Raw genomic sequence first — 22,655 nt, forward strand, 5'->3', positions numbered from 1 at the left:
AATGTACAAATTCCACACAGACAGTGACCCAAGGCTGGAATTGAACCCGGGTCCCAGGCGCTGTGAAGCAGCAGTGCTAACCACTGTGTCGCCGTGCCTCCTGAAGTTGAATTCATGGAAGTATGAGCAATTTAAAAAATTCCTTCACATGTGCACATTATAACAACAATATCAATCATCTTTATTAGTGTCACAAGTAGGCTTACATTAACACTGCAATGAAGTTACTGTGAAAAGCCCCTAGTCGCTACACTTCAGCGCCTGTTCGGGTACACCAAGGTAGAATTCGGAATGTCCAATTCACCTCACAGAATGTCTTTCGGGACTTGTGGGAGAAAACTGAAGCACCCGGAGGAAACCCACGCAGACACGTTGAGAATGTGCAAACTCTGCACAGACAGTGACCCAAGCCAAAAATCGAATCCAGGCCACTGTCTCTGTGAAGCAACAGTGCTAATCATTGTGCTACCTTGCCGCCCTAATATACATAGGTGTAAAGTGTGTCAGCACAGTAATTTAAAAGATTGGCACTGAAGACAGTTGGGGACAATGGGGTAATTCATCCCTAACAGAGAGGACTGATGTAATTACAAATAAAGCTTAGACATTTGGGCTGAAGGCAACTAAAATGGGAGATGAGGATAAAGTAACTGTTTTCCTCAACATAATGGAGCCAGGTGAGGTGGCGTCTAACCAATGCTGTCCACAAGATCACAGTACTATGGGCTCTTCAGAAATTAATGAGATTCTGGGTTCACATTATGGCCTGACAAAGAATGAAATTGTAGCGAGAGCTGCAATCTGGCAACGGAAACAGTTGCCAAGGAAATTGTTACAGATTACATTCTCAAATTAAAGGAACTCTCTCATCATGGGGACTATGGCACAAATTTAGAAATCAACCTTAAGGACACTTTTGTAGGAGATCTAAAGAACTCGGGTCAAATTATGGGCAATGACATTAAGCCGATATTAGAAAAGGCCTGGGGTGAAGCCACAGCCATGGAAATGGCAGGGAGAGATAGCTCGAAATTGCAAGGGGTTCTAATCTTGAGCTGGTAAATAAATCCACTGGATTTCTGTAATACCGCGCGCCATGGCAGCCAAGTTCATAGTCTCAGACAGAAATGTAGGTGTCACCGTAACCACCAACCTATTAAATACCCCCATTTCCAGTCAAACCGCTGTGCCAGTGAGAAAGGTCAGTCATAGTCAGACAACATGCAGCAGTAGAGGAAGCAGTAATACTCCAGGCTGTGGTAAAGCTCCAGTTGGCAAACAGGCTCCAGTAAAGGTCATGGTAGACATACAACTGGTTCAGGAGCCTGGATATCCTCCAATGTGCATATGACTGATGTAGAAATAGAAGCTGATGTTATTGAGGAGGAAGATCAAGGGTTGTACTTAGTCAGAGAACAAGAAAAACAACATCTGGAAGATGGGAACAAGGAAAATATAATTAAAACACCCACACTAAAAATGAAAGTCAGAGATTCACTTTCATCTCAATACAATTGCAGGCAGTCATTACTGAACTAACTTTATATTAACTTGACCAACAAAGAGGGCAGCAGACAAGCAGAAGAAAAAAATGCTCAGCTCTTGCAACATAATACATCCTTCTTGAATACTTTCAATGATTGCACATCTATCTACAGCTCTCCAGGGTATAAAATGTCATAACCCTTTTAATATTTGAGTTACCTATTTTTCTTAAAATAAATTAATAAAAGATTAGTACCACCTTTCTTCTTTGGTTGTATTGTGTCTTTCCAGCTCCCAGCTCCTGTCAGGAGAATAGTCCCACTCAACCTCCACTGTGGCAATGTAGTATGTTCGGATTGTCTCGTACATCTCTTCCGGGATACTTTTATTGCAGTTTCTAACATGATACATTTGTTTCATTCCACCCATATAGTGATCAGCTGTTCGGCAGATGACCTTAAATGTACCTGAATTAAACATTTTAAACTATTTAAAAACTGAATTAACTGCAATGTACTTTGAAAAGAATTGCCTTATTAATCTTTAACGGTAGAATTGGGACTCTTGTCCATTTCCCCATTCCCTCGTCATTGCACTCGCTCGTTTAATTCTCGAAATATCCATTCTGCTGAACACCATTTTGTCTCAAACACAGTCACACTTTCAGCTATGTTTTGATCTTAGATTTGAGGCCGCGTCCTAGAAAAGTTGCACATAATCAACAGAGGTTTACAGTATAAAGGAGACCCATTTGCGATTACGTGCCTGTACTGGTGAAATCCAGAACTAATCCCACTGCCCTGCTCTCTCCACGTGGGACGAGATTTATTTCAGTTTGAAATATTTATCTAATTATCCCTTAAACTGTTGAGTTAGAAACGCACAAGTAGCTGGGTCAACTGTGATTATGTTAGCACTGAAGGCAGAAGGAGGGAGAGGGAGGAACTCATACCAGTATCATCTGGTTGCATGAAGACTGTTGCAGATGTATGAGGAAACACACTGAATGTATCATGGGTGGTCCCCCTCAGGTGGATTGTGTTGCCTTGAAAGTAAATTCCATGCATGTCGATTTCAGTACCAAGTCCAATCAAATGCCATGAAACATTGTCACCTTTGCACATCTCCAGTCCAGGCAAGTTACCAAACATGTAACCATTAATGGCTAGAAAATGAATATTGTAATTGCATTATTACTCAGCAAAAATATTCCATAATATTTACTGCTTAAAACATTTAAACATATTTACTACTTTAAACATTCAATGCCCTGTTCGAGCAGGAAACCATCAAACCTTTATCAACTGCCCCAGCAGCCTCGGACACACCCATACCTACCATCACAGCTTCCGAAGTCAGATCGGCCTTCTTGAAAGTGAACCCTCGGAAAGTAACGGGTCCTGATGGAGTCCCTGGTCGCGCACTCCGATCCTGTGCTGACCAAATGGCAGGCATGTTCACGTACATCTTCAACCTCTCCCTACTCCATTCCGAGGTTCCCACCTGCTTCAAAAAGACCACTATCATACCGGTGCCAAAGAAATACCAGGCAACGTGCCTCAACGACTACCGTCCAACGGCCTTGACATCTATCATTATGAAGTGCTTCAAGAGGCTGATCAGGAGACACATCAACTCCATACTCCCAAAAAGCCTAGATCCATTGCAATTTGCATATCGCCACAACCGGTCCACAGCAGACATCACCTCCCCGGCCCTACACTCATCCCTGGAGCATCTTGACAACAAGGACTCCTAAGTCAGACTCCTACTCATTGTCTACAGCTCCGCCTTCAACACCATAATCCCAGCCAAGCTCACTACAGCTCTGCCTTCAACACCATAATCCCAGCCAAGCTCACTACAGCTCCGCCTTCAACACCATAATCCCAGCCAAGCTCACATTAAAACCTAGGATTTGGATCCTCACTGTGTATCTGGATCCTCGACTTCCTGGCCCATAGACCATAATCAGTAAGAATAAACAAAAACACCTCCTCCACGATAATCCTCAATACCGGGGCCCTGCAAGTCTGCGTATTTAGCCCCCTACTATACTCCCTACACACACACGGCTGTGTGGCAAAATCTGGCTCCAACTGCATCTACAAGTTTGCCGATGACATGACCTTAGGGGGTCGGATCTCGAACAACAATGAGTCAGAGTATAGGGGGAAGAAAGAGAGCCTAGTGGAGTGGTGTAACGACAATCTCTCCCTCAACGTCAGCAAAACTAAGGAGCTGGTCATTCTGCTCAGGACGCAAAGTACTGTACACACCCCTGTCTACACCAATGGTGCCGAGGTGGAGATGGTTGACAACTTCAAATTCCTAGGTGTGCACATTACCAACAAATGTCCTGGTCCACCCACGTCGATGTTATGACCAAGAAAGCACAACAGCGCCTATACTTCCTCAGGAAATTAAGAATATTCGGCATGTCCAACCGTTGACTCTTACCAATTTTTACAGGTGCACCATAGAAAGCATCCCATCTGGCTGCATCACAGCCTGGTATGGCAACTGCTCGACCCAAGACCGGAAGGAAATAAGGGGAGCCATGAACACAGTCCAGTCCATCACATGAACCCCCCCTCCCATCCATTGACTCTGTTAACCAAATGAACTAAATTTACCGAATGACTTCCAAAGAGAAAGTCAATGGGCAAAATATCATTTTAACAATCAAACCAAAATCAAGGTAATTTGTGGTGAAATTTGCTGACATTACAAAGATAGGTAGGAAAGTAAATTGTGAAGAGGACATAAGGAGGCTACAAGATAGTTAAGTGAGTGGTCAAAGATCTGGCAAATGGAATATAAATCTGGGAAAATTTGGAAATGCTCCATTTTGGCAGGAAGAACGAAACAATACCAGAACCACTCCATTAATGTGCAATTGGTGTGTAACCATGTCAAAACCATCATGGCAGTGAATCTTCACTATCCTGGCAACAATCACAATGCCTTTTTCCTGAGGCAGTAGGCTGTCCCTGCCATTTTCAGATCGCCAAGAAGAACCCGTGGGTATTTGCTTGGAGACGAGGGATAAGCCATCTCCACATGGCTGATGATCCCTCCCCTCCATTTGTCAATGATGTGAGAAAACAGGTGGCTAATAAGAGCCATGCTGTCACCAAAAACAGTATGGAGCAAAGCCTTTAGCTTTATTAATCAACAGTTCAATGGCCTGGATTGCTCAGAGCTACTTTACTCTCCAGGTTTGTTGCGGTCTGCTGCGGCCTCCACTACCTGGCCATTTGCACCAGGCACCCAGCGGCCGCCTCGAGGGGCCAAAGAGGAAGCATAAGGGAGCCATTCACTCTGGACATTCCCTGGGGACATCATCCATTCACCACTGTTGCTTCATTATTTCCCACCAACCCATCTACCTCCAATGTCCCTTCACAGCATCCTGTTTGTCAAAATCCTCCAATGAAACAAGTAAATAGAAACCTTTGCATAACATCTTTATCTAACACCAGATCAAATTAAACAAACATAAATAAAGTATACAGTCTATTTCCTTAATACCTGTCCTGTATTGCATTTGACTGGCTTGCTGCTTCTTGCACTGCAGCATCTTTCAGCTGGTGGAAGGTCGCTGCCTCTCACTGGGAGAGACTGCAGACTGTCTTGTAGGATGCACTGGAGAAGCTCTCGGTCTCAAGAGCCTGGCTTGGACTGCACACCCGGACTGACAATTCTGCGGTCCAAAGGATGCAGGCCGTTGCCTCACAGGGCAACTGGACCAAATGTTGGATTTTTACTCATTTTCCCACTAACCCTTCCTCCTCATAGATGGGATTTTTGGCCCTCCCCTTGGATTCTGCATGGTCCCAAGGTAGTATGGGGGCCTTCATCCGTCGTGCGCCCACTTGGAGGCGGAAGCCCACTTCTGTGACTGTTAAGGGGTCAGCTTGGCTAAGCGTTAGAAGGAACTATACCTTGAGTTGTTCTTAGGCGGGTGAGTTACTATTAAGTTCTTGTGCCTACCTTGCTGATTATGATTATCGGGGAGCCTGATTCCGCTTTTACAACCAGTCAGGCCTAATGGCATCCTTTTATTTGGGAATGCGTCGGCATACCTAACGGCCCCGTTTTCCGAGACCAGTCTTATATATACTAATTGGAATGGGTGTGACTGTCAGTGGGCGTATAATCTGACCCTGGGCAACTCCACAATCATTTGGGCCTCTGACGGCTATGTCGAAGGAGTGTTTGTAGTTATAGAAACACTACTAGGTGCCCGGACCGATTGGCACTATGAGCACTACGACTTAGTAGGATCTGTCGAATTTGCTGGTATACCCAGTCCAATTATACTTTTGTTTGGAACTGGCTTAAGATTCAGTCAGAACCATACCTTTTGGTACCAACCCTTATTCGCAATAGTTCCTTCTGGCTTTCTGGAAATAGGGCCTATAAGACCCTTCCCTGTGATATTGCACCATTGGCAATATTATCCCGGAGGCCTTTGGGGTCCGACACCTTGCCATTCACTTCCACCATAACCACTTTGGACTAGTGGGGCGTTATAAACGATGGTCTCGAACCCACTGGTTACTCGTAATACCGGGTTCCACCAGTTTGCCTGGGCCCTCATCGTGGGTCTGGGAGTCTCAGAATTAGAAAAGGCTATCATTAACATCTCTGCCACTATGGAACACATTGAGAATATAACGGTGGATGCCAGCCAAGGATTGCAATCAGAGATTCAGTCCCTCTCTAAAGTCGTACTCCAGAATCAGGTGGCCCTTGATTTCCTATTCGCAGCGCAAGGGGGAGACTGTACAGCCATTAACTTGTTGTTTTTCTGTGAATGAGGACCAAAGAATCGAGATGGATGTGAGCAATATTCAGGAGCAAGTCTGCATTCTCCATTCTGTGGCTCAAGTAAAGATTGGTGGGGATGGCTCCTTGATATAGGGTGGGGGGGTTTGGAAGATTCTTTAAGACCCTCCTCAAATACCACATGGTAGGCCTTGTCCTTATTGTCCTGTACATGGTCATACACCTCCACCTTTGTTGTGTTCGCTCTGGGTGCCGATTAACGACCCTTCAAGCCCTGGGTAACAACCCAGCAGCTAAGCTCCTTCTCCATGATCACAACCTTATGGACAAGGAAGCCCAGCGATTCGAGGAGATAGAACTTCAGTAAGGTTCTGAGTTGTCCTTGAAGGACAAAAGGGGGAGGGTGGGGGAAATGTGGAATCCATAATTAACTCATCCTTCGCGAAGGACGTGGGTCTGCAGAGACAGACTGATGGATGTAGCCAAAACAAAAATGTACTCCCTGTAAACTGCAATAACCATCAAGGGCAGGTGGAGAGATAAGGAATGCAAACGAAGGATTGAAGATACTTGTTTTCTATCGGTCCACTTAATCTGTTTTGGGACCTTTTCGGTGGTTTCAGCCCCGTAATGTACGTACATATATGCAATAGGAGTCCCCTTCATAGAGGGACTCTTGGTCGATGCAGTTCCCATGGTGAAAGTTTAGATCTTACCTTGCTGGCAGACGTTCAAGTTAACTTAAATCAATCTGGGCCTCTAACCCACTGACCGTGCCATTCCAACCGGGGCCCCTAGCCCCAATTCCAACCGGGGCCCCGAACCCCAAATCCAAACGGGGCCCCTAGCCCCAATTCCAACCGGAGCCCCTAACACCAATTCCAAATGGGGCCCCTAACCCCAAACGGGGTCCCTAACCCGAATTCCAAACGGGGCCTCTAAGCCCAAGGCGGACTCGAACCTCCCTTAAGACACAAGATGACTTACCCCAGTAGTGCCACACAGGTGAGCGTATGCATTTCTTCTGTCAAAACCTCGTAATGCCGAAATCAGGCAGCCGCGGTCTCAGAGTTGTTGACTAGCGAGGCACTACGCTATGTGCCCATGTCCGGCACTCAGGGGGTTTGTCATCTCAGTGGGACCTCAAACAAACTGTGGAAATTAACAAGTAGGCATGGCAAGTACTCTTAAAAATCAACTTTATTGGGTTGTGCACAAGAACAACACAGTGAGATTCACTGTGATGTTCTGCCCGAATCCACCCAGCGAAACAGTAATACTACTAACATTTTCAACTGTTTACAGTCGCAGTCCAATCCCTTATTTGCATGTCAACACACCAATAACACCACAGTTAAACTTTCATTTTAAACCAATGAAAGGACAGTATTTCTAGCCAATAGAAAACAGGGGAAGTGGACGGATAGAAAACGAGTATTTTCAATCCTTCGTTTGCATACCTTACCTCCCCACCTGCCCTTGGGGTGGTTACTGCAGTTTACGGAGAGTACATTTTCAGCTACATCCATCATTCTGTCTCTGCACACCCACGTCCTTTGCTAAGGAACAGTTTATTATGGATTCCACACAACCAAGGCAGAGGTAGCAGCAATATCAGCTCTCTGGCTGGGGCAGGCAACAGCAAGGGCACTGGCAGTGTGGCAGTGATGGGGACACAAATGTCTTCATCCCAAGGACAGCAGGTCTGTACTCCGGAGTGCCACCCTGGACGGCACCTCAGAAATCCTAGTAATCTGTTGGAGGACAGATTGTTGGAATGCTGCAAGAGCCTGCATAACCCCTCTGCGGACTCGTATTCATAGTCATAATGCAGCAGTCGGAGTCTGCTGGGCTGAAACAGTGGACCTAACAATATCAGCCTGAGCCTCTACTGCAGCACAGAGAGGCTTCCGGACTTGCATCTGTGCCTCAATGGAAAGTGAGCCTGTGGCCATCAGAAGCTACATCACAGTCAGGTTCACAGTATCATCATAGAGTAGGCCACCACTTCCACACTGGAAACGATAGGATCCAAACCCGGAGACAGATTTGAGGCCAATTTCTCCATATCCTCAACAGTGACAGGAGACATTGTGGAGGGCTGCCGATGCATCAAGCACCCCGGTGTTTATATCCAGTGTTCACATCTTTGCTCCCCCCCCCCCCCCCATCAAAATCTTCATCCATGTTTCCTGCAGCACAACTATCCGTGACCTCGTGCGATGCTTATATCTAAGCTGGTGGCTGCACATATCAGATCAAGTCATCATGTTTCTTCATCAGTGTCTTGCTGTTGCTCTGTCTCTTCCTCCGAAGAGGAATCAGAAATAGAAAATCAGAAGTGAAGGGAGAGTGGACTCCACCATCTACAGCTTACTCATCATGAATGAAGGCTCGATGAGGAGATACTGCTTTGAAAAGGGGCATAAAACAGAACACACCATCATCCTCAATGTTCTCAGTGACATTGGATGTAACTGTGTCATAGTTGGCCTCACGGCATGGTGAACCAACTTCTCCGTAGGATTCAGGAGACGCAGGAATCCTTGTTCCCCTCAGATTCTGCTCTGTTCCTTTCTATTGCTGGCCATCTTCTCCTTCGAAAGCAAAATGTGAGTCATTGCGTCACACTGCATTTGGGTGATATATCTTCCATAGCTAATCAGCTGTAGGTTTATAGAGGCAACGAGTGTGAGACTGGCATCATTGAGATGTACTAGAATGTGAGATGGAGCATCTGAATGTTAGATCTGTGTCCTGATTGCTGATGATCGACTGATAACGGGTGTTGTACGTTGGGCATGCTGTGCATAAAATGCTTGTGGTATGGTATGTCCAAGATCACATTTAAAGGTGCATTCACTGACTTTGACCATCCCCTTGAGGTCACTGAATACCTTGTGGAACATGGCCTCTCCCCTGTCGATCTCCATCATTGAAATCTCTTCTGCCGCATCTGTGAACCTGGGAGTCCTCCTTGGTGTTTTGGCAGGCAGTCAGCAGCACCCTCCTTGTCATGAGTGCCGCTCCCTTTGTGATAGAACATACAGTGCAGAAGGAGGCCACTCGACCCATCTGCACCGACCCACTTAAGCCCTCACTTCCACCCTATCCCCGTAACCCAATAACCCCTCCGAACTATTCTGGTTACTAAGGGCAATTTATCTTGGTCAATCCACCTAACCTGCACGTCTTTGGACTGTGGGAGGAAACCGGAGCACCCGGAGGAAACCCACGCAGACACAGGGAGAACGTGCAAACTCTGCACAGACAGTGACACAGCGGGGAATCGAACCTGGGGCCCTGGCTCTATGAATCCACAGTGCTATCCACTTGTGCTACCGTGCTGCCGTGATGAACAGGTTGTCTTTAAGAGGTGCAGATGAACTGAAACACATGGTAACTATGAACATTGCTAGGCATACTGTTGAACATTTAATCATCCAGAAACATAGGCCTGGATGAAACATTCTGCTGAGTGCCACAATCGTGCTAATTAGGAGACAGCACAAACCTCAATGGGACCATCAAGGATAGATCATGAATTACAATCCCGTGCCCGAAAAGGGGAGAAAAACGTTTTTAACCCCTAAATATCATGACCAGAAATCACTTGCTAAGTTCAATGAACAGACACTTTCATTACAGAAGTTACCAATTCAGCCATCACGCAGGTGCAAGCCCAAAGTTGCACAAGATGTCAGAAAGCAATGGAGGTTTTTTGAGAATGCTGTGAAAGAACTTTGAGTTACCACAGTGCTAAATAAGTGGTTCGGGTCAGAGGAGAAGGATTGAAGATTCTGAAAAATTAAACAGATTGTTTGAAGCAAGTGCTACCATGGGCAGCACAGTATCATAGTGGTTAGCACTGTTGCTTCACAGCTCCAGGGTCCCAGGTTCCAATCTGCCCCTACTCCAGCTAACAAGTGTAAGATAATCCCTGTAATCTTCCCTGTAGGAAGATGGTTAATGACCTTCGGTTGTTAAGATCAATGATCATATCTTATAATACCATATCCTGCAGACAGCTCCACTAATCTCATCCACTGGGCAATTCACAACTCATCCACCACCATCCATCGGGGCAGCACAGTAGCATTGTGGTTAGCACAATTGCTTCACAGCTCCAGGGTCCCAGGTTCGATTCCCGGCTTTGGTCACTGTCTGTGCGGAGTCTGCACGTTCTCCCTGTGTCTGTGTGGGTTTCCTCCAGGTGCTCCGGTTTCCTCCTACAGTCCAAAGATGTGCAGGTTAGGTGGATTGGCTGTGTGTCCAAAAAAAAAAAGAAAGTTGGGTGGGATTACTGGGTTTCGGGGATAGAGCGGAGCTGTGGGTTTAAGTGGGGTGCTCTTTCCAAGGGACGGTGCTGACTCGATGGGGCGAATGGCCTCCTTCTGCACTGTAAATTCTAGGATTCTATGAGGTTATTGCAAAGGACTATCAACAGGGAACAAGGATAGAATCGATAGCTGAATACAGGGGTAGTAGCTGAAGAGGGCAAATATTGTCCAAAAGATAAAATGGAAAGTCTGAGATTAAAGACCCAACCATGCAGATGGAGATGAGAAATGAGCCGGAGACCCTGTGGTGCCAAGGACCAGCAGCCCACAGAGGAGGGAAAATACTGAAACGTCCCATATATTAGATACGGTCGGAAATACATTGGCAGAGTTCTTGGTGATCTGCATCTCGGGTGTGTTCAGGTGAACAAAGAGCACGATATTTGCCAGCGTCCTCTGCACCATTTCTTTTCCCTTTACTCCAGATGGGGACATTGGATGGTGGAAGCCTCTCAGTGCCCATTTTCACGTGTGAACCTAGACAGGCCGTATCAGCGTAATATTTTGCAGAGAGATCACAGCCAAACCACACGGTGACCCTGCCTCTACAGTCAGACAGAGGTCACTGAAAAGGCATCACAAGTGTATTCCGCCCTTATACTTACCCAGGGACAGAGGTCAGCTGAAACATTCTGTTGCGCTGGTTGAGAGCAATTAACTTGACATGGTCAAGGAATCAAACAAGAGTAATTGAGCCCGTGTGGTTCAGTAACATACGTTTGGGGACATTAACCCACTGAGCGACTGGGGAGGAACACCCAACTTCAAAAAGACATTTCCTCTCATATCACCAACACTTCCGATCGGAAAATTTGCGAGCATTACAGAAGACTTTTGAATTCCACTTTGAATACGTTCAAGCTTGTGTGCAAAGAGTTTTACTGCCATCATTCTCTGGCAGACAGGGTAGAGGTTTCCTACCACACAATACTGGTACAGTGCTGCACAGAATAAAGAAACACCAACAATCCTTAATAAAAACATCTTCAAAACAAAACCACTTTAAAAAGTTTTGATTTTCACCAGGCGTGCATTACTGAATGAGGCAATGGCCCAAAACGGTAGCACAAGTGGCCCACAACAATGATATTCCAAAATTAAATCCAGAAAATGCTGGATAAACTCAGCGGGTCTCGTAGTATCTGTGGAGAGAGAAACAGAGTAAACATTCTGAGTCCATAAGACTCTTCGACAGTTATTCCCATGACAGTCACGCACCATGCATTTTGTTTGATTCTTGAAAATCTTCATCCTCCTGATCGATGTTGGAGGTATTTTGAATGAATGTCTCCAAATTCTTTGAAAGATACCAGCTAAGATTCTCATCAAAAACCGTATACAGCAAGTAAAACTGCTGGTCAATGTCTTTCTGAAAATGATAAAGTAGACATCTCATTAATTGGAAGGGTACTTTCAAGCTGATTATTTGGTATTACTCCACATTAAAAACCCAACTGAATTCCAGTATACCTGTTACTGTGATGGTGAATAAAGAAATGAGGCTAAGTGGACTGATTTGCAGGAAAGGTCAGTGGGAGGTGTGAATTCAGTTTTGACAGAGCAGCAAATAGCCATGTTCAGATCTTCTCTACTGCCAAATAATTCTGGTTTATTTGTAGCAAGAAAGCAGAAACTGAAGCAAGACAATTGATCATGGATGTGGGGGTAAAAGAAAGAAATGCCAAAAACAGGTCCAATATAAGCCTGCAGTTTGCAAAGATTTACTTGCATGGTTCAATTTATTAAAAATAGAAAAAGACATTTCTCAGAAGTGAGTACTATAACACTTAAAAGACAATCTTTCAAAAGCCATGAGCAATTATTTTTGCAAAGGATCTGCCCCTTTCCCAAAGAATGCAGGAGCTGGAAACAAATAGTTAATGATGTGCATCGAGATTAAATAACTCCTCTCTTTTAGTTCTCTGCCCAGCTGCTGGTTCTTAGCGAGTATTAGACAAGCCACCATAAAGTGCCATGACTTTTTACTATGGGTAGGGCGAGGAGGCAGCTGCCAAGTCTACCTCCGGCAGAACAGGGATTGAACCCCTTGCTTTTAGCATTAATCCGATCCACGTGATGGCCATCTAGCCAACTTTAACCTTCCCAGCAGATTTAATAACACACCAAAAAATCATGAATGATTATCAGATACACAGTACAACATTCACTCCTCCAAACGTCACATTGCATAAAGGAAATTGAGATTACTTGGTGGTACAAAAGGAATTACTAATAATTATAATGCTCTAGAGAAAGGAAACAAACAAGCTCCATGACTCAGATTCTTTAGCTATGTTTGTTTGAAAAAAAAGCTAAAATGCATATACACAGCAACTTTTGTAATTTCCACAATATGGTCACTGAATACTATATTTAAATTGCATATTTTCTATTACCGTAAAACCTTAATAACACTGAAAGCCAGTAATATATTTCACTCATATCTCCTTCCAGTCTACTGTGTGGGACTGACAATTTACCCAGAATCCAACCCACAGGATAAGACTACATGTCATGCCGACCTATCTTTGTTAATTGATTAAATGCATATTTTTCTGGTTAAAAATATTTTTTATAATGTGTAAAAGATTTGTTCTCCCGCCAATGCTCGGAGTGCAAATCAGGAAGCGATTCCTGATTTATGCTTGGCAAGGTTCGCGACGGATTGCCTAGGAAATCCCGGTACGAGCTGCCATTTTGAGCGGGTGGCCCGATAGTGAGGTCTGGCGGCTGAGCTCCCCTGAGCTCCCCCGCAATGCAATTCAGCACTCCCCCAGGATTTTTGGGGTGACTCTTTACCCCCTCCCTCCCCCATAGTACAGGGGTGCCCTAATAAAAGAGACCCCCACTAGAGGCATTCCTGCCTGGAAGTCCCACGACAAGAGAGATCCCTGTCTGAACCAACAGAAAGCACTTAACTGGCTTTGATGTGGTCCAGGATCTGTCAATCATAGTTTGATGCTTATAAATATTGCGGTCAGTTTCACAGTTGACCACAAAGTCACTCAAGCATAACGCGGATGAATGAAACAATGCAGACAGCTGGGTGTGTGTGGAAGCTGTCAATCACAGCCTAGTGAAAGCAATTTCACAGAGAGATTAATGAATGGCTTGCAGATCAAAGATCTCAGTGGGTTTAAATCCAGCTGACTGGCTTTCTCTTTCCAGGAATTGACTGGTGCTGCTTCCTGTGCTTGAACCAGCAGGTATATTGCATAGGTGAGTTTTAAAGCAGTGATTTAATTTCACTGCCTTTGCCTGGACTGCTCCCCAACTTCCAGATAGGGGTCTCTCTTCCGGGGGCTTCCAGAGGTCTCTCTTCTGGGTGGTCTCTGGTCAGTGGCCGGGTGAGGGGGGTCTAGGCAGGTCTTACATTATTTGGGGGGGGGGGGGGGGGGGAGGTAGCCCCCCCCCCCCTACCCCCCGATGGACTTGGGAAAACATTTTAGATTGGTTTCCAGCCTGCCCACTGGCCAAAATTGAGAACCCAGCTGGTGATCAGCAATGAAAGCCAGAGGCAACAACTTAGGGCCAGTCAGAAGCTGGGAAGTCAGCAATTACATTGGAGTGAAGGGAGAGGCCATAATTGGCAGAGGCAATTTCAAAGGCTTCCTTGAAGGTCTGTTCCTGTTGGTCTACAAAGACCCTCTTAAATGCACATATCTGATTCAGCTGGAAATTTTCATCTCCCTTTTTCTGAAGGGTTTCCCAAACATTGGGAAAGCCGCACAGAAACAAAGTTTTATTTTAAATTTCACTCCCATTGTACAGTGCACAAAGGACTTAGGAAAGATGCAGCAAAGTTCAGGATTGGGATAGAGCCCACGGTGGAGAGATTTGGACAAAGGAAAAGACAAGAGTCAGCCAATTGGGAGGCAAGGAATGGAGAGAAAGGCAGCAAGGGATCGGGAGACAGGCGACGATCAGAGTTGCAATTGGCCGGGAATGAGGGATTGGGAGGAAAATGGCAAGCAGGGTGGCAAGGGGCCGGAAGAGGGACAATAATGAAAGGAACTGAGAGAGTGGTGAGAGGCCAGGAGTGGGGTTGGCAGTGAGTTGGGTGATGAGGAGGTGGCAGATGACGGACACATGACCACGAAGTTAGGGGTGGGAGAAACCACACATACGCTGGCTGACAGAGTGGTCATGCATAACTGTTCCAGTGAGGCAGCAGCCAACACAGCCCTTCACAAATAGACGTTTGTAGAAATTAATTTAACATTTGCCTAACATTAGTACAGAAAGAAATGTGGGATAAGCACAATGAATATGATGTAAACTTTGGTGAGTTTTTTTAAATATTCTTCAATGGGAAGTGAGAGTTGCTGGCTAGTGCAGCATTTGTTGCTTATATCTATTTTCCCTTGAGGTGGTGATGGTGAGCTGCCTTCTTGAACTGCTGCAGTCCATCTGGAGTAGGTATACCCACACTGCTGTTAGGGACAGTGTTCCAGGACTTTGGCCCAGTGACAGATAAGGAATGATGTGGAGATGCCGGCATTGGACTGGGGTGAGCACAGTAAGAAGTCTTGCTACACCAGGTTAAAGTCCAACAGGTTTGTTTCGATATCACTAGCTTTCAGAGCGCTGCTCCTTCCTCAGGTGAATGAAGAGGTATTTTCCAGAAACATATATATAGACAAATTCAAAGATGCCAGACAATGCTTAGAATGCGAGCATTAGCAGGTGATTAAATCTTTACAGATCCAGAGATAGGGGTAGCCCCAGGTTAAAGAGGTGTGAATTATGTCAAGCCAGGACAGTTGGTAGGATTTCGGAAGCCCAGGCCAGATGGTGGGGGGTGAATGTAATGCGACATGAATCCCAGGTCCCGGTTGAGGCCGCACTCACGTGTGCGGAACTTGGCTATAAGTTTCTGCTCGGCGATTCTGCGTTGTCGCGCATCCTGAAGGCCGCCTTGGAGAACGCTTACCCAGAGATCAGAGGCTGAATGCCCTTGACTGCTGAAGTGTTCCCTGACTGGAAGGGAACATTCCTGCCTGGTGATTGTCGCGCGATGTCCGTTCATTCGTTGTCGCAGCGTCTGCATGGTCTCGCCAATGTACTACGCTTCGGGACATCCTTTCCTGCAGCGTATGAGGTAAACAACATTGGCCGAGTCGCACGAGTATGTACCGCGTACCTGGTGGGTGGTGTTCTCACGTGTAATGGTGGTATCCATGTTGATGATCTGACACGTCTTGCAGAGATTGCCATGGCAGGGTTTTGTGGTGTCGTGGTCGCTGTTCTGAAGGCTGGGTAGTTTGCTGCAAACAATGGTTTGTTTGAGGTTGCACGCTTGTTTAAAGGCAAGTAGTGGGGGTGTGGGGATGACCTTGCCAAGATGTTGGTCTTCACTGATGACATGTTGAAGGCTGCGAAGAAGATGTCGTAGTTTCTCCGCTCCGGGAAAGTTCTGGACGACGAAGGATACTCTGTCGGTTGTGTCCAGTGTTTGTCTTCTGAGGAGGTCGGTCCGGTTTTTTGCAGTGGCGCGTTGGAACTGTCGATCGATGAGTCGAGCGCCATATCCCGTTCGTACGAGGGCATCTTTCAGCGTCTGTAGATGTCTGTTACGTTCCTCCTCGTCTGAGCAGATCCTGTGTATACGGAGGGCTTGTCCATAGGGGATGGCTTCTTTAATGTGTTTAGGGTGGAAGCTGCAGAAGTGGAGCATCGTGAGGTTATCCGTGGACTTGCGGTAAAGCGAAGTGCTGAGGTGACCGTCCTTGATGGAGACGAGTGTGTCCAAGAATGCAATTGATTTTGGAGAGTAGTCCATGGTGATGGTAGGATGGAACTTATTGATGTCATCGTGTAGTCGTTCCAGTGATTCTTCGCCGTGAGTCCAAAGAAAAAAAATGTATCTGTTGTATAACGTCGATTGAAGGTCCTGAGCGGTGAGGAGGTCTTGTTCAAACTTGTGCATGAAGATGTTGGCGTATTGGGGTGCGAATGTGGTCCCCATGGCTGTTCCGTGTGTCTGGATGAAGAACTTGTTGTCGAAGGTGAAGACGTTGTGATCCAGAATGAAGCGGATGAGTTGCAGAATTGCGTTTGGAGATTGGCAGTTGTCGGTGTTGAGTACTGAGGCTATTACAGCAATGCCGTTGTCATGGGGGATGCTGGTGTAGAGTGCCGAGAAGTCCATTGTGACGAGGAATGTGCTTGGTTCAACTGGTCCATGGGTGCTGAGTTTCTGTAGGAAGTCCGTTGTGTCGCGACAGAAGCTGGCCGTACTTTGTACAATGGGTTTCAAGATGCCCTCGATGTAGCCAGAGAGGTTCTCACACAGGGTCCCATTGCCTGAAACAATAGGACGGCCTGGTGTGTTGACCTTGTGTATTTTTGGAAGGCAGTAGAAATCTCCAATGCGGGGAATACATGGGACGAGAGCAGGTAGGGTGCTCTGAAGGTCTGGATCCAAGGTCTTGATCAGTCTGTTGAGTTGGCGGATGTGTTCCTTGGTCGGATCTGCGGGTAACTGTCTGTAGTGTTCCTGGTTGTTGAGTTGTCGGTATACTTCTTTGCAGTAGTCCGTTTTGTTCAGTATGACAATGGCCCCTCCTTTGTCTACTGGTTTGATGACGATGTTGCGGTTGGTCTTGAGAGTGCGGATGGCGTTGCGTTGTGCTTGGGTGACGTTCGGGGCTGTCTTGTGAATGCGACTGATGAATCTGGCATTGATGCGACTCCTGACGGCTTGAGCATACATGTCGAGTCTAGGGCAGTGGCCTCCCGGAGGGGTCCAATTCGACTCTTTCCTCTTCGGTTGGGGTTCTGAAGTGGACTGAGCTCATAGGTCCCTGAGGCAGAAGCCTAGAGCTGGGGAGCCGTCGCGGGCAGTGATCGTGAGGCTCCTCTAATTTGTGGAGAAAAATAAAATTCTGCGATGAGCCAGGGAGAAGCTTACCTGCGACTGGGAGGGGAATAAATCCGAATCTATCAGGACAGCGGAGACGAGTTGGCAAAGCAGTGGGCAGGTTTCAACAAGGCCAAGGCGGTGCTATACCGACGGCAGAGCAGGTTTGGGGTGCTCTACCCGGCGAAATTATGGGTGACGTTCGGAGGCCGAGAGTATTATTTAGAGACCCCATAAGCGGTTGAAGACTTCATTAAGGAGCATAAACTGGGGGGAAACTGAACGGACAATGCTTAGGAACTGGGATGCTGGCATTTTGTAATGGTCGGGAGCATGTTTGAAGGGGGTGTAGGGATTGTGGGATTTTCGTCTTTGTTTGGGGGGGGGGGGGGGGTTGCTGTTTAATGTTGAGATTGTAAAGAATTGTGGGGGTGAATCCCCCCCCCTGCTGGTTTGTGGGGCTGTTTGTTTAACATTTGTTTGTTTGCTTTTGGAGAAGGCTGCCTGGAGTTCAGGAGAAGTCCTTGTTTGGTCGGGGGAGGGCAAGGTCAGCAGGGAGCCTTCTTCCTTGAGCTGAGGAGTGGGGGGGTGGAAATCATTGGGAGGTGCCTTTGAGCAGGAGCAGCCACACAAGCAGGTTATGCTAGTGAACGGAAGTGAGGAAGTGCAGCTGAAGGCCAAGAGGGGTGGCCGGGGGCAGGGGGAGGAAGGAGGGGAAAGGGGGGGAAAGGGGGGGGGGGGGGGGGAGGGGGAAAAGTTGCTGCACTGTGGCAGGGGGTGAGAGATGACATGGTCGGGGCAGAGAAAGGGGTCATCTGCGATGGGCTAGATATAGGATGGAATTAAGGGGACGGGAGTTAAGTAGGGAAGATGACCGATGGAAGAGGGGATTGGAGGCGTAAGCCTCCGTTAAGGCTGGTAACATGGAACGTCCTGGGACTGAATAGCGGAATTTTAGGAGGAATTACGACGGACCTGGCAGCACATCTGTCGGGGGCGTTTAATGCAGCACTGGAGAAGGAGGAATTGCTGGAGACGATGACGCAGGCAGTAATCGCACTAATCCCAAAAAAGGGGAAGGATCCAGTGGAATGTGGGCCATATCACTATTGAGCATGGATGTGAAAGTATTGGCTAAGTTGTTGGCGGGGAGGATGGAGGATTGTGTCCCGGGGGTGGTTGCAGAAGATCAGACAGGCTTCATGAAGGGCAAGCAGCTCACGAGCAATATAAGGCGGCTGTTGATTGTGGTGATGAATCCGTCGGGACTCTGGTACCGGAGCTGGTGGTGTCCATTGACGCGGAGAAGGCAGTTGATCATGTGGAGTGGCTGTACTTGTTTGATGTTTTGGGAAGGTTTGGGTTTGGGCTGAGATTTGTGGCATGCGTGCAGTTGCTGTTTGTGACACCCAGGGCGAGGGTGAGGACGAATGATATGAGCTCACGAAGCTTTGACTTACACATGGGTACGAGGCAGGTGCGCCTGCTGTCACCGCTGCTCTTTGTGCTGGCCATAGAGCCATTGGCGATGGCTCTCAGGGGTTGGCGGAGTGGCAGGGGATTATGAGGGGACAGAGGGAGCATCGGGTGTCGCTCTATGCTGATGACCTCTTGCTGTATGTTTTGAATCCGTTGGAGAGCATGGGAAGGTTTATGGGCCTGTTGGGGAGATTTGGAGGGTTCGGGATACAAACTGAATGTAGGGAAAAGCGAGGTATTCCCGGTGAATGAGCTGGGACAGCGGACTAATATAGGGCTGGCGGGGGGCGGGGTCATTTACGGTTGCAAGGTATAGGTTTAGGTATTTGGGCATTCAATTAGCAGTGGAATGGTCGGGGCTCCATAAGTGGAACTCAACAAAGCTGAGGGAGGATCTTAGGAGGTGGGATACACTGCACTTAACGCTGGCGGGGAGGGTCCAAGTGGTGGAAATGAATATTCTGCCGAGGTTCTTGTTTATCTTTCAAGCTCTCCAGATCTTTATACCAGAGGCTTTTTTTCACAAAGTGGACACGCTCATCTGTGACTTTGTATGGGCGGGGGAGGTGCCAAGGGTGGGGAGGACCCTGCTACAGAGGCAGAGGCAGCGGGGGGGAGGGGGGTTGGCATTTCCAAACTTGCTTATCATTGGGCGGCGAATGTGGACAAGGTGCAGTGGTGGTGGGAAGGAGAAGAGGTAGAGTGGGTTAAGATGGAGGAGAAATTTTGTAAGGATCTAATTTGAGGGCTATGGTGATGGCAGCGTTGCCACTGGATCAGAGTAGATATTCAGGGAGTCCAGTGGTGCAGTCCATGGTGAAGATATGGAATCAGCTGAGGAAGCATTTTAGAATGGAAGGGCTATCGGTGCTAATGTCACTGTGCGAGAATCATGGGTTTGAGCTGGGGGGGGGGGGGGCGGGGGGGGGGGTTGGATAGTGTATACAGGAGGTGGAGGGATGTGGGGCTGGTCAAGGTGAGGGATTTGTATTTGCAGGAAGGGTTCGCCAGTCTGGAGGAGCTAAGGGAGTGGGTAGAGCTGCCGAGGGGTAGTGAGTTCAGGTATCTACAGGTTAGGGACTTTGCACAAAAGGTCTGGAAGGGGTTCCCTAGAATGCCGGGATACACCCTGCTGGAGCGACTGCTGCTTCCAGATGTGGACGGGGATGGAAGAATTGGGGATATATACAAGTGGCTGGGGGAGCAGGGAGGTAAGCGAGGGTGAAGATCAAGGGGAAATGGGAAGCGGAGTTGGGAGGGGATATCAATTGGGGAGTATGGAGAGAGGCACTGCGAAGGGTAAATGGGACCTCCTCTTGTGCAAGGATGAGCCTGATACAGTTTAAGGTGGTGCACAGTATGCATATGACTCGGGCGAGAATGAGTTGGTTCTTTCAGGGGGTAGCAGATGAGTGTGAGAGGTGTGGGCAGGGCCAGCGAATCATGCGCACGTTTTGGAGTTGTGAAAAATTTGGAAGATTCTGGGCGGGAGTGCAGCCAGGGTAGTGGAGGAGGAGGTGGGCTCGAACCCTTTGGTGGCAATATTTGGGGTTTCAGAGAAGCCGGAGCTCATGGAGAGGAGGAAGGCCGATGTCGTGGCCTTCGCCTCTCAGATTGCACGGCGGCGAATTTTGCTGGAGTGGCGGTCGGCATCGCCACCGGGGGTAGGAGCATGGTTCGGTGACCTGTACGACTTCCTGCAGTTGGAGTAAATAAAGTATGATAAAGGGGCTCAGCAGGGGAGTTCGAGAAAAAGGGGGGGATATTTGTGACTGTGTTTGAGGAGCTGTTCGTCGCAGGGGGGTGGGGGGGGGGGGGGGTTGCGGTAGGTGAGGAAGGTGAAAAAGGAGAAAAATCTGTACAAACTGTATAGTTGATTGTTGGGAAGTATGTTCCCCGGGGTGTTTATTTGCTGTAACGTGCTTTGATAACATGTTTGTAATAAAATACATTTAAAAGAATAATAGAGATAAAAACATGTAATAATTATACTACAACAATAGCCAGCTAATCGACTACTCCCTCCTCCCCCCCCTTTTAACATTCCACCCTCCACCGAGACACACATAATACATACACACTCAGAGGGAGGAGGGGGGGAAATAGAAGAGGATTAATGTGAGGTGGAAGAAGAGTGCCCTTGCTTTGGGTGTTGAAGTTGTTTTCTTTCAGCTGACTGTCCTTCCAGGACTCGGAGTGAATAAGAACTACCGGCTGGATGGCTAACAAGGATCTTCTGGCTGGAACATTCAGTCCGAATCCCCAGACTGAGGGATTCCCTCTGGGGCATCACTTGCACTTTTATTGACCTGAACCTTCACTCAGATCTACCTCAGGCCTGTGTAATTCTTATTTGTTTCCAACTCCACCAGATTGTCCCCTAGCTTTACTGAGGAAAAACAGAGTTCCCTACACGAGATGTTAAAGAGGGTTTCTTAAACAACTGACTCTGCTTTCAGCTGTTGCTGGACTGAACTTCCTTGCAGGTCAATCTGACTGTAGAGAGAGAAAGGTCTTTATTTTGAACCTTTTGACAGAGTCCATCAGGTAAGAGAGAGATCAGGGCTTTGACCCTCCAGCTTCTTGATCAAACAAAAACTACAAACAAAAACAGTCTCACAGAGTAAGAAACATTCCAGAGAAAAACATGACCAATTGACACGATCCATGATAAAGCCCAACAATCAGAAACAATCTTTTGGCCGACAGCCAAGTCCATCAAGATGTGTCATCACTGATATCAGAACAACAGCACAGCCTGCTGAGGTTTTTTTTAAGTTAAAGGTGAAGTCCATCTTAAACAGATAGGCAGATTTTTGTCCAGGAACAAAAATTATAAAAGCCAAAACAAAAGAAAGTTTAGGCAACTCGGGTCAGACAGACAGGGATTAACAGGAGGATCCTTACATTTAAAAAAAAAAAATTAGAGTACCAATTCATTTTTTCCAATTAAGGGGCAATTTAGCATGGCCAATCCACCTACCTTGCACATCTTTGGGTTGTGGGGGCGAAACCCACGTAAACATGCGACGAATGTGCAAACTCCACACAGACAGTGACACAGAGCCGTGATTGAACCTGGGACCTCGGCACCATGAGGTACTAACCACTGCACCACCATGCTGCTCCCCTTACAGTTGTAACAACAAACATAATGAAAATAAATGACGTTTAATTATAAAGAGTTGAAGCAGAATCCCTATGCAACGTACCTGCGAACCATCTTGATTTAACGTATCCTGTCTGCAAATGATCAGTGGTCCAACAAGGCCAGAATTGGTATCCTCAACTGGATTGGTGGCTGAATAGTACATCCAAGTCAGACATGGTGGATCACTCACTGTAGGTCCAACATGTTCTGGAATTGTCCATTTGTACATGAAAGATGTACCAGGCTCTACGTGGGAGCCATTTTTCTCAAAACCTAAAATTTCAAATTTAAACAGTATTAAAAATAAATAATGATCTTTTACAGAACTATTCTTAAATGTTACCTGAATCAATGATTTCCTAATGAAATTATCGATAATAATATTTATGGCTGTTAGCGTATGCTCATAAGAGGCTGTCTTTAAAACAATCTACATGTACATAAAGCTGCAGTTCCTTTGATCACAAACACTGTACTTTACAGGCACATGGACAGCAGTAAATTGAAGGGATGTAGGTTAGGTTGGTCTTAGATTAGGATAAAT

At 46.9% G+C, this 22,655-nt stretch overlaps 1 protein-coding gene across 4 annotated transcripts in view; it reads right to left on the reverse strand.

The window, feature by feature from the left end:
• LOC140391683 (ferroxidase HEPHL1-like) overlaps positions 1–22,655 on the reverse strand; it is a 190,649-nt gene that overhangs the window by 81,680 nt on the left and 86,314 nt on the right. For all 4 annotated transcript variants that reach the window (XM_072476424.1, XM_072476423.1, XM_072476422.1 and 1 more), the window contains 4 exons: positions 22,173–22,384; positions 11,838–11,988; positions 2,438–2,650; positions 1,745–1,952 (listed from right to left, as the gene is read on the reverse strand). In XM_072476424.1, the coding sequence (XP_072332525.1) occupies positions 1,745–1,952; positions 2,438–2,650; positions 11,838–11,988; positions 22,173–22,384 (784 nt within the window). The remainder of the gene's footprint in view (positions 1–1,744; positions 1,953–2,437; positions 2,651–11,837; positions 11,989–22,172; positions 22,385–22,655) is intronic.

The sequence above is a fragment of the Scyliorhinus torazame genome, chromosome 15 (genome assembly GCF_047496885.1).
Source record: "Scyliorhinus torazame isolate Kashiwa2021f chromosome 15, sScyTor2.1, whole genome shotgun sequence".
NCBI lineage: Eukaryota > Metazoa > Chordata > Chondrichthyes > Carcharhiniformes > Scyliorhinidae > Scyliorhinus > Scyliorhinus torazame.